General features: G+C 53.9%; 2 protein-coding genes and 1 non-coding gene across 11 annotated transcripts; 1 reads left to right on the top strand and 2 right to left on the bottom strand.

The window, feature by feature from the left end:
* Positions 1-481: 481 nt before the first annotated feature.
* Positions 482-3,536, bottom strand: Rplp2 (ribosomal protein lateral stalk subunit P2). 2 transcript variants are annotated; one of them, XM_029556789.1, is made up of 5 exons: positions 3,382-3,536; positions 3,053-3,176; positions 1,635-1,683; positions 721-819; positions 482-594 (listed from the first exon to the last, which is right to left on the bottom strand). In XM_029556789.1, the coding sequence occupies exons 2-5, from the start codon at positions 3,173-3,175 to the stop codon at positions 521-523; spliced, it is 345 nt and encodes a 114-aa protein (XP_029412649.1). In that variant the 5' UTR covers position 3,176; positions 3,382-3,536; the 3' UTR covers positions 482-520. The 2 variants fall into 2 exon arrangements, with proteins under 2 accessions (XP_029412649.1, XP_008852639.1); XM_008854417.3 differs by having other exon boundaries at positions 482-597; positions 3,382-3,534.
* On the bottom strand, positions 1,471-1,602 carry LOC115067836. Its single transcript, XR_003847206.1, has one exon. It is a non-coding gene; the product is annotated as a small nucleolar RNA SNORA52 (small nucleolar RNA).
* A 4,176-nt stretch (positions 3,537-7,712) lies between the features above and the next one.
* Positions 7,713-13,646, top strand: Pidd1 (p53-induced death domain protein 1). Of its 8 annotated transcripts, none has more exons than XM_029556834.1 (16): positions 7,713-7,862; positions 8,710-9,122; positions 9,525-9,938; positions 10,280-10,489; positions 10,571-10,625; positions 10,746-10,947; positions 11,025-11,150; positions 11,280-11,459; positions 11,536-11,683; positions 11,777-11,912; positions 11,994-12,144; positions 12,231-12,354; positions 12,440-12,558; positions 12,658-12,771; positions 12,873-13,072; positions 13,303-13,646. In XM_029556834.1, exons 2-16 carry the CDS (start codon positions 8,786-8,788, stop codon positions 13,559-13,561), a joined length of 2,775 nt encoding a protein of 924 aa, XP_029412694.1. In that variant the 5' UTR covers positions 7,713-7,862; positions 8,710-8,785; the 3' UTR covers positions 13,562-13,646. The 8 variants fall into 8 exon arrangements, with proteins under 8 accessions (XP_029412694.1, XP_029412695.1, XP_008852636.1 ...); XM_029556835.1 differs by having other exon boundaries at positions 7,736-8,026; positions 11,301-11,459; XM_008854414.3 differs by having other exon boundaries at positions 7,737-8,026.
* Positions 13,647-14,335: the final 689 nt, after the last annotated feature.

The following is a 14,335-nucleotide window of genomic DNA, read 5'->3' as shown; positions in this document are numbered from 1 at the left end:
GGTAGACCCTTTATGCTGCAGTGTTGCCAGTTCCCAAGCAGCCTGGCCAGTTCTTTGTTGGCAAGACTGGGGACAGAGCAACAGAGCAAGCAACGTCCACTTCACACCCCAGGCAGTTTGAGAACAGGCCCACCTAAGAGGATTAATAACCTGCATGTGGCTTTCTGTTCACACCCTCACACCTACCCAGTCAACACGATTGGCCCATTAGACACTCTCAAGAACTTAAGACTGCTCAAGTCATCTACTCACACTATGGCCCTCACAAGAAATTCAGAAATATACCCCCACCCCACAGCTCAAACGGAGCCTTCATCTATGAATCCATGGCTCCAGGCACCAATCTCCTTACAGCAAACACCATTTCACCTCATTCTCTGATGCCCACATTTCTGATCCGTGTTTTCCCTGAAAACTCAAAAAGAGTTTCTCTGGAGGTGGTATGACTGCCGTGCTCTGACAAAATGCTCAAGGGCCACTCTAGTACATAAAAAGGCTTTATTTGCAGGGGAGCAGGAATTTAATCAAACAAGCCAAATCCCATGTCATCATCTGACTCCTCGGACTCTTCCTTCTTCTCATCTTTCTTCTCCTCTGCTGTGGAGGAAGATCAGAGTAAGTACTGTTCCAAAAACCCATCCAGATTGTCCAGGAAAACCTAGTCAGCAAGACTTGAACATACCCCCCTTTTCCCCACCCACGTACCAGGCTTCCACTTACCGGCAGCAGGGGCAGAGCCGGCTGCAGGAGCTGCAGAGCCAGGGGCAGCAGAGACAGCCACAGCCCCACCAGCAGGTACACTGGCGAGCTTGCCGACACCTACAATAGAGTAGGTGAGATCAGAACCAGGCACAGCCAGGAAACTCGTTCCACAGGGTGGAATGGCCCAGGAAAGCCACTGCACTAGTGGTCTAACATGCTAGGCACCACTATTACAGACTCAGAGGATACAAGGTGACCAGCCCCAGAACACACCCAAGGACACTATCCTGTTATTTAGGAGATCTCTTCCCCTGACCTGACATGCTAAGGGAGGTTTATCTACAGTCTTCTGCCCCAATGTCCAGAAGGGTTTGGTCCAAGTGGTGAGCGGGTGAACTTGCTGAACTGGCTTTGCACAGACAAGTACACTGCTACAACAGGTCAACTGGCGAACAAGTCCCAACCTCATGGCACTAGAAAACCATCAAAAGGGGGCAAAAGCCACCTGTGACACCCTCAGTCCCTGTTCCCAACCCTTTCACAGAAAGCATATAGGGAACGCCTTTAAGGAGCTCTTAATGGGTGTGGTGGTGCACCTTTACTCCCAACATTTGAAAGGCAGGCTGATAGCCCAGGCCAGCCAGGGCTACCTATTGAGACCCCACATAAAAATAAAAAAAACCCATCCTAGGAAGAATTTTAGGAAAAGGGTTCTCAGCCCATGGAAGGATCAGTGACACCACAGGGTGCCCCCTACTGCCGGCTCCCCAGTGTTGAGAAGTGCTGCTGGCATGAGCCTACAAAGGCCTTGCTCAACTTTGGCAGGGCTTCTGCGGTGCTCTGGTCCACAAGCGAAGCCTGGCAGATCACTGGCTGACCAGCAGGGATTAGGATGGACCATGAGTGTGTAAGGTTCCCTTATATAAACTCACCCTGAGCAATGACATCTTCAATGTTTTTACCATTGAGCTCACTGATGACCTGGAACAGACAATTGCAACCAGTGGTTAGGGTGGTACCTAAACAGTAAGATCCCTTGAAGCTTTGAGAGATGCACTCTCCACACAGTAGCTAGCCACCAGCCACAGAATTGAGTCTTCTGAACAGATCTGCTGGGAGTGGGACCAGAGGCTAACATTCTAAGGTTCAGCTACGTTTCACACCTACACAGGCTGAAGAGGCAAAGATACATAAAATGTCTTAAGTCGGGCGTGGTGGCGCATGTCTGTAGTCCCAGCAATTCAGGAAGCAGAGGCAGGTGGCTCTCTTTGAGTTCAAGGCCAGCCTGGTCTACATACCGAGTTCCAGGACAGCTGGGGCTACAGGGAGACCCTGCTTCAAAAAGACAAAATGTCTTCTTTAGCTGGGCATGGTGGCGCATGCCTTTAATCCCAGCACTTGGGAGACAGTCGAGACCAGTCTGGTCAACATAATGAGTTCCAGGACAGCTGGGGCTACAAGAAGACCCTGTCTCAAAAAAAAAAACCAAAAAACAAACAAACAAAAAACTTCTTTATAAACAAATTTTTATTGTTTCTTTTTATTTTGTACCTATGAGTGCAATGTCTGCATGTAGGGTAGGTGCAATGCCCAAGGTCGGAAGAGGGCATCTGATGGGCTGTAACCCAGTTCTAGGGGGTTGTTAGCCATCACTCCAGCCTGGAATATGCCTTAGGAGCTGGAGTGTCAGTGGTTAAGAATGTTAACGACTCTTAAGTGGGGTGTGGTGGCCCATGCCTTTAGTCCCAGCACTTGGGAGGCAGAGGCAGGTGGATCTCTGTGAGTTCAAGGCCAGCCTGGTCTACACAGTGAGTTTAGGTCAGCTGGGACTACATAGAAACCCTGTCTCAAAAAGACAAAAAAAAAAAAACCAACTCACTCACTATTCTTGCAAAGGAACTGTTTGGTTCCCAGCACCCACATCAGATGGCAAACCCTTTAACTCCAGCTCCAGACCTGATGCTGCTGGGGGCAATGTAGCCTGTACACGTACACACACCAACTTAAAAATAAATCTCAGTGAGATTTAAAATTACTGATCTGGGCTGGGCATGGTGATTCACACCTGTAATACCAGCCCTAGGGAGACTGAGGCAGGAAGACTGCCTCGAGGTTAGTCCGAGCTGCTACCAGACCCTGGTTCTGGGGGAAAAAGGGGAAATAAACTTGGCTATTCAAGGCCCTCAAAAGGATAGCCCAAACGCAAGCACCCAGACTGGTGCAGGCCTCCCTCCTCCATCCTTTCCAACAGGTCAGCTGCATTATTCCTGAAGGTGAGACCCCGAGCTGATGGACTCGGGCCACTGCTGGACCCACACTTGGACCTCTGGAGACAAGGGGGGGCAACTACCTTGTTGAGCCGGTCATCGTCCGCCTCGATGCCCACGCTGTCTAGGATCTTCTTGATGTCCTTGGCGCTGGGGGAGGAGTTGCCCCCGAGGGCGGCCAGCAGGTAAGAGGCGACGTAGCGCATGCTAAGTGGGCAAAGGGAACGCGGCGACGGCGTTACTCCAAAGGCCTCCTGCCTACACCCTCCATTCTTAGCCGCCCGAGATGCCGCGTGCAGCCCGAGATCTCCGACCCAGGGAGGCCGCACATCCCAAGGCTCCCGGTCGCCCGCCCCCGCGGCGTCCACCCAGGCCTACGGCGACCCACGGCCCGACCGGCCACCCCACTCACGCTGCTGCGGTGGACAGGCCTCACGCGTGCGACCTCGGCGGCGGCGGGGAGTGAAAGGAAGACGCTGACGCAGGGGGCGGGGGTAAGCCGCTACCCAGAAGCCCCCGGGACGCACGCGGCGGCGTACGACTGCGCCTCCGAGTGACGTAACGGGCCTCAGTCGGCGACCAGGAGGAAGCCATCATCTCTTCTCCAATCAGGCGTTCGCTGCAGCAATGGCAAGGGGTGATTCCAGCGCCCGTTGCTTGTATGGCGTGGGCGAAAGTCCTCCGAAACCCACGACGCGGCACGGTTAGGACCTGAAGGGGCCTGCACGCCCCTGGAGTGCCTGCGTCCCCAGCATGCCGCGCGGCGCCACAGCTCCCAACATGCAGCGCGGCCACCCCGCTCGAGGCGGTTCTTTCCGGAAGAACTACAGGTCCCACGATGCCTCGTTGCCGGCGTTGGCGCTCCACCGGAAGTGCGCAGGCGCTGCTGTACTTCGCTGGTTGCACGTGGACCAGCTGGAGGCTGGGGTTCAAGGGTTGAGCTGTGGCTCTAGCGGTGGTTTCCTGGCACCAGAGGTCCGAAGTCTGGCAGGGACTACAGGGCCCCACGTCCAGCCGGTTGCTTGATGCGTAGTGACTGCGGCCATATATGGTTACAGCCTCACTATGGACCTGGGCCAGAAGAACCCAAGCCCTCCAAACAGCGGCATCAATGCCCCAAAAGCAGTTACCCACGCCTCCTCGGAGTGTTGAGACCTGAGTGACCATACTTGTCCCGCCAGACCTGCCCACGTGGTCGTTAGCACGTGTTCACGTTTAGGCGTCTGGGATTCTGAATGGCTCCTGCTGCTTTTATCGAGGACCTGGGTTCGATTCCCATTATTCACATCACATGGCGGTTTACTGTCCTAGCTCCAGTTTCGGGGGATCCGATGCCCTCTTCTGCCCTCCTCGGATGTTGCACGACACGGGTGCACTTCATGCATGCAGGCAATACATTCATACACATAAAAATAAAATAAGTTTTAAAAAAGAAACCTTAGCTTTGGCTTGGTCTACCCCAAACCAGTAGGTGACTTTGATGAGAAGGAGCCCTCTGCACATGCTAGAATGAGCCACACTTGGTGATGGTGTCATTACCCACATCTTCACAGGAATGCTGGGCACAGAAGGGTTTTCTTTACAGGACTTTGGGTGAGGCAGGGAAGGCATCTGGCAAAGTGCAACGTCAGCAGACAACAAAGGGAAAACATCCAATGGTCTAGGTTAGAAGGTGGTACCTTGTGATTTTGGTATTTATTTACATTTTGAGACAGTCTTATCGTGGAACTCTAGCTTGTGTGGAACTCACACAGATCACCTGGCTCTGCATGACTGGTTATATTGCAACTTCTAAAAAAATTTTTTTAAATATTATTATTTTTATGTGTATTCGTGTATTGCCTGCATGTCTGTAAGTGCATCCGTGTCGTGCGATGCCTGCAGAGGATAGAAGAGGCTGTTGGATCCCCTAGAACTGGAGTTTCGGACAGTTGTTAGCTGCCATGTGGGTGCTGGGATTCGAACCCGGGTCTTCTGCAAGAACAGTGTTCTTAACTGGTGAGCCAGCTCTCCAGTCCCCCCCCCAATTTTTTTTTATTAATTTTTGAGAATTTCATACAAACTATGTTGATTATGTTCACCCCTCCCTCATCTTCAAGTGCTGTGATTTTTTTTTTTAAAGCATAAGATAACATATAACAGGGCCTGGAGAAATGGTTCAGTGCTTACATGCACTTGCTGCTCTTAGAGAGGACCTGAATCTAGTTCCTAGCACTCACATGGTGGCTAACACCCATCTGTAACTCTAGTTCCAGGAGATCGGAGCTCTAACAACCTCTTCTGGCCTCCAAACACTCATTCGTATAAATACAAATAATTGGGGGGCGGTCTTTTTGAAACAAGGTCTCCCTGTAGCCCCAGCTGGCCTGTAGCTCACTATGTAGACCAAATTGGCCTTGAACTCACAGAGATCCACCTGCCTCTGCCTCCCAAGTGCTGGGACTATAGGCATGTGCCACCACGTCTGGCATAATTTTTTTTTTTTAACTTAAAAATATGCCTGGTGTGGTGGTGCGTATGTTTGATCCCAGCACTTGAGAGGCATAGGCAAGTGGATTGCTGTGAGATTGAGGCCAGCCTGGTCTACATAGTGAGTTCTAGGCCACCAGGCCAGTTGGGGCTACAGGGAAAGCCTGTCTCAAAAAGACCAAAAAATAAAAATATAATACATGACAGCTGGGTATAGTGACATAACCCTTTAGTCTCAGCAGAGGGAGGTAGAGGCAGTAGGTTTCTGTAAATTCTAAATTCCAGGCCAACCAAGGATACACAGTGAGATCCAATCTCAAAACAAAAACCAAAATTGAAGCAGAACGTCATTTCACTGGCCTATAATCCCAGTTGGGAGGTGGAGGTTGGAAGATCATGAGTTCAAGGCTAGGCTTGGCTATGTAAGACCCTGTCTGGAACAAACGCCATGATGAATTTACTCATCATCCCAAACTGAAACTATATACCTCCCAGCCCCTGGCACCCGCCATATTTTGTTTCTATGATTCTGACCATTCCCAGCAAGTCATATTTGTGCAAATTTAATCCTGCAGTATTTGCTCTTTTGTCTGGCTTCTTTCTCTTAACAGTGCTTTCAAGATTTATCTACTTTGTAGCATGTATCAGAATTTTACTCTATTTTAAGGTTAAGTAATAGCCAGTCAGCACAGGCCTTTAATCCCAGCACTCTGGAGGCAGAAGCAGGTGAACTCTGAATTTGAGGCCTATGTGGTCTACATAGCAAATTCCAGGCTAGCTAGGGACACAGTGAGGCCTGGTCTCAAAAAATATATAAATAGGGGCTGGAGAGATGGCTCAGTACTTAAGAGCACTCCAGTTCCAGAGGAATCCGACCCCCTCTTCTGACCTCTGCGGCATTGCATGGACACATACATGCAGGCAATACACTCATACACATAAAATAATAAAAATATTTTTAAAAATATATAAATACATAATAAAGAGCTATATAATATTCCTGGGAGTGTTGTGTTTGAGATAGGGTCATGCTGTGTAGCCCAGGGTGGTTTCCAACACATGGTAATCATTCTCCCTCAGTCTCCTGGGTATTGAGGGTTACAAACAAGCACAAATCACACCAAACTCCTGGGACTGGTTTTGGTTTTTGTTTTTGTTTTTTTCTTTTGGTCTTTTTTTTTCAATTTTATTTATTTATTTTTATTTTATGTTTATGTGTGTATTGCCTGCATGTAAGGTAGTGCACCCGTGTCGTACAATGCCCACGGAGGTCAGAAGAGACTGCTAGATCCCCTGGACTGGAGTTACTGACAGCTGTTAGCTACCATTCGAACTTGGGTCTTCTGCAAGAACAACCAGTGTTCTTAACTGCTGAGCCATCTCTCCAGCCCCACTTTTGGTCTTTTTGAGACAGGGTCTCCATAGCCCCAGCTGGCCTGGAATTCACTATGTAGACCAGGCTGGCCTTGAACTCAAAGAGATCTGCCTGCCTCTGCCTCCTGACTGCTGGGATTAAAGGCGTGTGCCACCACACCTGGCAGGGATGGGTTTTTATAATGATCCCTTTGGCATCTTTATGTAAACATGAGAGGCAAAGGCTAGGAAGAAGGAAACAGTGAGGTTCTGCAGGAACCCTGTGCATCCCAGTCAATAGACTGTGTATACATGTAATCATTTACAGTTGCTCAGAGCGCTGACATTCACCAACAGCTGATATCTGAACTTTTTCCTTGTGGGATCCACAGGATTCTGGAGGCGGAGCTAAGAAGCTCATTGCACGCTGGGCGTGGTGGCGCACACCTCCAATCCCAGCACTTGGGAGGCAGAGGCAGGCGGATCTCTGTGAGTTCAAGGCCAGCCTGGTCTACGTCGTGAGTTCCAGGACAGCTGGGGCTACAGGGAGACCTTGTCTCAAAAATACTGAAGAAAAAAAAAAAAAGAAGTTCATTGCCTGCACAACTGGCCCCGAGTGATTTTCATAAAGGAGGGTCATCTGAGCTTCAACAGGTTGGAGGGCTTTGCAGAGTCTGAAGGAGGGTCCCAGAAGAGGCCCTGGGGGTTGGCTGCACACCGGCTATTCAGAGTTCTGGTTGCTAGCAGGGAGTAGGTGTCAGGGAGCCTCTATCACCAGCCTCTTAAGGTTCCCCCCCAAATTTCTGCGTTGGGGTAAGGCACCTGGGGCTGAACCTGTGCCCGAGGTCAGAGTCCAGGGCCCCGGCAGACCCCAGCCGGTCGCAGGGACGCGCTCAGACGGGCCGGCCCGGAGGGGCGGAGCCGGAGTCGCCACCCGCCCGGAAGAGCGCGGGCGGGAAGCAGCGCGCGTCGGGCGGCGCCGGGACCAGCGGGAAGTTTGCAGCGGAGAGGGCAGGACCCGAGCTGCCCCACGCGGGCCGAGCCCTGCTCCGCGTTTCCCAGCTGACCGAGGTGCGAACTGGGAGTTGTGCCAGGATGTGGGGCACCAGCCCCAGGACCCCCCGGTCCCCTTGCCTCCACCCCCACGCGGTTTGCTGACCCTCGGAGGCACAGCTGCATCTATAGTGGGTGAGGGTCCTGGGTGCTTCCAAAGCTGATGAGTGTCAACACTGAAGGTGGGCTTTACTATTATTATTAATTATTATTATTATTATACTTTTGAGACAGGGTCACTATGTAGCCCTGGCTGACCTGGAATTCTTTGTAGCCCTGGCTGGGCTGAGACCCACCCGCCTCTGCCTCCCGAGTGCTAGGATAAAAAGCGTACGTCTTCGTGCCAGGCGAAGGTCACGTGTCCAGATTCCAGACTAGAGTAGGACGCCTCCCCTATCTCCAGGCCGCACTGTGTTCAAGGTCTTCCAGCCTTGTGCCCCTCCCTCCCAGGAGTGAGGGTCCACTTCATTTTTTTGTCTTTTTTTTTTTTTTTTTTTTTTTTTTGAGACAGAGTCTCCTAGTAGCCACAGCTGGCCTGGAATCGCTATGGAGACCAGGCTGGCCTTGAACTCAGAGAGATCCGCCTTCCTCTGCCTCCCAAGTGCTGGGACTAAAGGCGGGACTAAGGCTAGAGTCATCACACCTCGCTAAGGATCCACTTCTTTAACCTCATTTCCAGCACAAATTCAGGCCCTGGGGCTGCAGAGTGACCACAGGATCTCTTCCACTCTGTACCCCCCCCAGACCCTGGGCCCTTGGGCTAGGTGGCGTCAAGAACTCCCTGCCTCCAGCCTGAATTATTGTTGCTCTGATAGGGAGGAGGAACTGACCCCCATGACATCTGCCCCTCCTTCTGCTTCTGCAGCCTCCCTGAGCCGTGCCTGAGCAGGCCTGCTTGGCGAGCTGGGACATGTCTGGTCCCCAAGGACGTTCAGTGGGTGATGGCTACAGTGTTGGAGGGGCTGGAGCTAGAGGAAGCTGCAGCTGCTTCGGAGGATGCTGCCGAGGATGCTGCAGAGGACAGTGCTGCAGGGCCTGCTGTGGAGGCTGTGGATTCCAGACCTGGGATGCCTTTGCTCTTGACTGGGAACCAGCTGAACTTGGACCTATACTCTGGGGGCTGCCGCCACCTGCAGCACCTGTGTGCCCAGGAACCCCCACAGCTGCTGCAGGTGGAGTTTTTGCGGCTCAGCACCCACGAGGATTCTCAATTGCTGGAAGACACCCTGGCTCGAGTTCCGTGGAGACGGTTGTGCCTTCGGTCCCTGGTCCTCAAAGGTGAGCGCCCCTGCTCCTGACCCTGTCCATATCTCTAGTTTGCTCTGGCTCTGCTTCTTGATCCACAAAGGCCATTTTTGTTCTAGCCCTAGCTCTAGGCTTCTCCCTGCATCCTAGGTGTGAGTCCCTGCCTCGTCCCTGTCTTCAGCCCCATCCCAAAGTGAGGCTGACTGGACTCTGGCTCCTGAGCTCAGGACCCTGAAGCTGCCCAATGGGGTCTCTCTGCAGATCCCAGTTGTTCCTGGATAGGTCATGGGCGATGCTGTCAACTGATACAAGCTGGTAGTCCTCTCTCTCTGACTGGGCTGAAAGAGGCTTGTACCTCCTCAGTGTTTTCTCCAGCAGGCAGGGCTGAAGTGAGACTCCAGCTCTGAGGGCTACAACTGTCCCACTCACTTCCAGGGGGACATATCCGGGGTGCCCTGGGTGCTTGCCTCCATGGTACTCTGACTACACTGCCTGCTGGCCTAAGTGGCTTGGCCTCCCTGACCCACCTGGACCTAAGCTTCAACAGACTGGAGACACTGCCAGATTGCATCCTGGAATTGCACAGCCTAGATGCACTACTGCTCTCTCACAACTGCCTGTCAGAGCTGCCTGAGGCCCTGGGGGCCCTGTCCACCCTCACCTTCCTCACTGTGACACACAACTACCTGGAAAGGCTGCCTACAACACTGGGGTCCCTGTCCACCCTGCAGCGTCTTGATCTCTCTGAGAATCTTCTAGACACCATACCCCCTGAGATTGGAGACCTGAACAGCCTCAGTGAGCTCAATCTGGCCTCCAATAGACTGCGAAACCTCCCAGCCTCCCTTGGTGAGTAATCACCGTGCCGGCTTTGGTTCACCATCGCAGGCAGAGTGCCCCTTGGCCACTTCCCAGGTCTCCTCTCCCACCTGGGCCCCCACAGCTCCTCTGCAGTCTTAGGGCTCTGGCCCTTTCCTCTTCCACAGAGGCCCCTGTATCCCAGGCTTGACCCATGCACTTCACTAGTCTGTGGTGGCCCTCTGACTGTCCTCCTTGACTACCTGGGGTTCACATGCATCTTTGTATTATCATACATATAGCTTGAAGCCCATAATGTGGGTGCCCTGACATGGTGCCCAGGGCCACCATGAATGGTCCTCTGCCAACTCTAAGCCAGCACTTGCCTACAGCGGGGCTGCGGTCCCTGCAGCTCCTTATCCTGCATAGCAACCTCCTGACCTCAGTGCCCACTGGCCTGGCCCACCTGCCACTAATCAGTCGGCTCGATCTGAGGGACAACCAACTCCGGGACCTTCCTGCTGAGCTACTAGACGCTCCCTTTGTGCGCCTCCAGGGCAACCCCCTGGGTGAGGCCTCTCCAGCATCCCTGAGTCCCCCAGGTAGGCTTGGCACGGGACAGGGCCAGGCCATGAGAGGATGAAGGCACACCACCATTCTGAACACTTCTTGTCCTTGTGCAGGCACACCCCAGGTTCCAGAGATGCCCAGGCTATTCCTGACCTCAGATTTGGACAGGTATGGGGTAGGATGGAATAGAGGAGATCTATCTGCCCTGACACCCTGACCACACCGGGGCAACCTGTTCCAACATACAGGTCTATCTTTGTTGGCCCTCATACTTCTTTTCTCACTCAGTTTCCTCGTGACTCCCCATGGCTGTTCTGTGACCCTGGCCTGTGGCGTCCGCCTACAGTTCCCAGCAGGGGCCACCACCACACCTGTCACCATCCACTATCGACTGTGGCTGCCAGAACCAGGCCTGGTCTCACTGGGTCCTCACGATTTCCTGCTTAGCCGTGTCCTGGAGCTGCAGCCCCATGGGGTGGCTTTCCAGCAGGCACGACCAGGTTGGGTAGAGGGCAGGTTCGGAAGCCGAGGTTTGGCTCCAGCTCTTACATCACCATTGCCTGACAGGATGTGAGCTTGTGGCTGCTCTTTGTCCCTCCACGGGCTCGTCGCTGCCGTGAGGTAGTTGTTAGGACCCGGAGTGAAAACCAGTGGAGTGACCTAGAGACTCACCTGGAGGCAGAAGCACCCAAGGTGAGACCTGTCCAGGCCCTTGGGAAGTAAGGGGACAGGGAACAACCTGCCCAGACCCCACCCATCCCTGCCCACTTGGTCTTTGCCCTGACTCTGTACCCCCTAACTTCATCCTCCGCTGCATCTCAGCGGCTCTGGGCTCGCTGCCAGGTACCCCATTTTTCCTGGTTCCTTGTGGTTTTACGCCCAGTGTCCAATGCCTGCCTGGTGCCACCAGAAGGGGCATTGCTGTGCTCCTCAGGTCATCCTGGGGTCAAGGTCACCTTTCCCCCCGGAGCCACGGAGGAGCCTCGGCAAGTCTCCATGCAGGTATAGTTAAGGCAGTCCCAAGGGTGGTAGGAGTCACCCCAGCATACAGGTAGACACTCGGCGGCTTTCTGCCTAGGTCATGCACATGGCTGGACGAGAGCTGCGAGCCCTCTTGGGAGAACCAGAGGCATCTGTGAGCCCTCTGCTGTGCCTCTCACAGAGCAGCCCCCACAACTTCCTACAGCCAGTCACCGTGCAGCTGCCATTGCCTCCTGGTATTACAGGTGAGGCTGTCATACTACAGGACCAGGGATGGATGCTTAGCATGGGAAGCTGCAGCCTGGGGGGCCCTCAGCCTGCTGCTGTGTCTTGCCTAGGCTTCAGTCTGGACCGCTCCTGTTTGCACCTGCTGTACCGAGATCCTCCTACAGCCACCTGGGATGATATCACCACTCAAGTGGTGTTAGAGCTCACCCACCTGTATGCACGCTTCCAGGTGACACACTTCTCCTGGTAAGTGTCCCCTAGCTCCCTCAGCTCCCCATACCCCTACTGTCCATTTGGATGGTTGCTCCTCAACCTGGGCCCTTCCAGGTACTGGCTCTGGTATACTACCAAGAACTGTGTAGGGGGCCTGGCACGGAAAGCCTGGGAGCGGCTGCGGCTACACCGTGTAAACCTCATTGCACTACAGAGGCGCCGGGACCCCGAGCAGGTCCTGTTGCAGTGCCTGCCCCGGAACAAGGTGGGAGCAACAGGAAGACAGCAGTGACCTTAAGGCCAGGGTGGGGTCAGGGCTTTGGGCTCCAAGCCCTGTGGATGCCCCTGCAGGTAGATGCCACCTTGCGGCGGCTGCTGGAGCGATACCGTGGCCCTGAGCCCTCTGACACTGTGGAGATGTTTGAGGGTGAGAAGTTCTTTGCAGCCTTCGAGCGAGGCATTGACGTGGATGCTGGTAGGTCTCCCTCCTAGGGGGAGGGGGGACCTGGGGCCTGACATTTTGGACCCCCCCCCACTGAGCATGCCCCACCCCTCTGCAGACCGTCCAGACTGTGTGGACGGCAGGATCTGCTTTGTCTTCTATTCCCACTTGAAGAATGTGAAGGAGGTGTACATCACCACAACCCTGGACAGGGAAGCTCAGGCTGTGCGAGGCCAGGTGAGCTGATGGAGCAGGGCCACATTCCTGCACCCACCCCTGCCCTGTGCCCAGGCGAACTAAGGTCAGAGCTCTGAACCCCACCTGATCTGTTCTCAGGTGTCCTTCTATCGGGGCTCAGTGCCCATGGAGGTGCCTCAAGAGGCTGAGGCTGCCCGGCAGAAGACGGGCACGGATGCCCTGTGGATGGCCACTTTGCCCATCAAGCTGCCGGTGAGGCTGGAGGGCAGTGAGCTGACAGAGGGGACAGAGTCCTAGGGTGACCAGGGTCTAGTGGGTGGGGTCAGGCTCACCATATTCTCTCTTTCCAACAGAGACTCCAAGGGCCCAAGGGGCGTAGGCAAGGGGCTGATTTCTCTCTGCTGCCTCTGAACCTGGGTGACGCCGAGACAGGTTTCCTGACTCAGAGCAACCTACTGAGTGTGGCTTCACGCCTAGGTCCTGACTGGCCTGCTGTGGCCCTGCACCTGGGCATGTCCTATCGTGAGCTACAGCGTATCAGGCATGAATTCCGGTGAGCCTCCTGACTTCCAGTTTCAGCCACAGGGCTAACCCTAGCTCCCCTTCACTAGCTAGAAGTTTCTTTCAAGGTGGGGAGGGGGACCAAACACCAGGGGGAAAAGGAGGGTCTGACCACCACTAGCCCAAGGAGGAGGGTAGTCCCTTTTGAGGGAGAGCGAGTCTCTGAGTGCAGTGAGGGGGCTTGGGCAGGACGTCTCTGTCACCACCCTTTTTCCCTCCAAGGGACGACCTGGATGGGCAGATCCGCCACATGCTCTTCTCCTGGGCTGAGCGCCAGGCTGGACAGCCTGGAGCTGTGGGAGTCCTGGTGAAGGCCTTGGAGCAGAGTGACCGGCAGGATGTGGCTGAAGAGGTGCGTGCCATTTTGGAACTTGGCTGTCACAAGTACCAGGACAGCATCCGGCGCACAGGCCTGGCTCCTGAGAACCCCTCACTGCCTGGCACTTCAGCTTCACAGACCCCAGAGCCTACCCAGACTTAGGTCCACAGATTTGAGCTGGTCTCTGATATCCCCTGTCCAATGAGCAGAGCCTGTACCCTTCTACCTCTCCTGTGTGGGGACAGTATCCCCGTGTACAAAAAATCTGCACTGTTCTGAGAGATTGGTCTATTATTTTATTTTTGAAACAGGATCTTGCTATGTAACCCAGGCTAGCCTCTAGCTTCCCGTGGTCCTCAGAGATTGGTATAGTTGTAAGATGGAGGGAAAAAGGTAGCTAAATGATCTGAGGCTTAGTCCCTATGTGACCACATTTAACCCCTACCATGCTAGGACCCTCCTGTTTAAACTTTTTACTACACTTTGATTTGATTTTTGTGCTGTGTGTGTGGATGCCAAAGGATAACTTTTAGAAGGTGGTTCTCTCCTTCCACCATGTGGGTCTGGGTCACCATGCTTGGTGGCAAGCACCTTTACCCACTGAACCATTTCCCCTGCCATAGGCTCTCCTGTTGATCTTCCTGAGAGATAGGGAGCAGCCGCGCTGTAGTAACCAGGGATGGGTACCGAGCTACCTATGTGACAAGGTGGTGCATCTGCACCCACCAGCACCTTGTGGGCTGTTTCTAAGAAGCGTCTACCATCTAGCTCAGGGACCTGCTAGTTCCCTAGGCTACCCCATCCCTACGCTCCCTGCCACCTGGTCAAACAAGTTCTGATTTCTGTAAGGGCCTGAGGTGGGATGACCAAGAGGGGCCTTAGGGACGCCTGTGTTGGGGGGCGGACGTCCCAAGGGGAGGGCATGCTGTGGTTGGT

The sequence above is a fragment of the Nannospalax galili genome, unplaced genomic scaffold (genome assembly GCF_000622305.1).
Source record: "Nannospalax galili isolate Female #2095 unplaced genomic scaffold, S.galili_v1.0 scaffold507, whole genome shotgun sequence".
Taxonomy (NCBI): domain Eukaryota; kingdom Metazoa; phylum Chordata; class Mammalia; order Rodentia; family Spalacidae; genus Nannospalax; species Nannospalax galili.
This window is presented reverse-complemented; position numbering and strand designations above follow the sequence as displayed.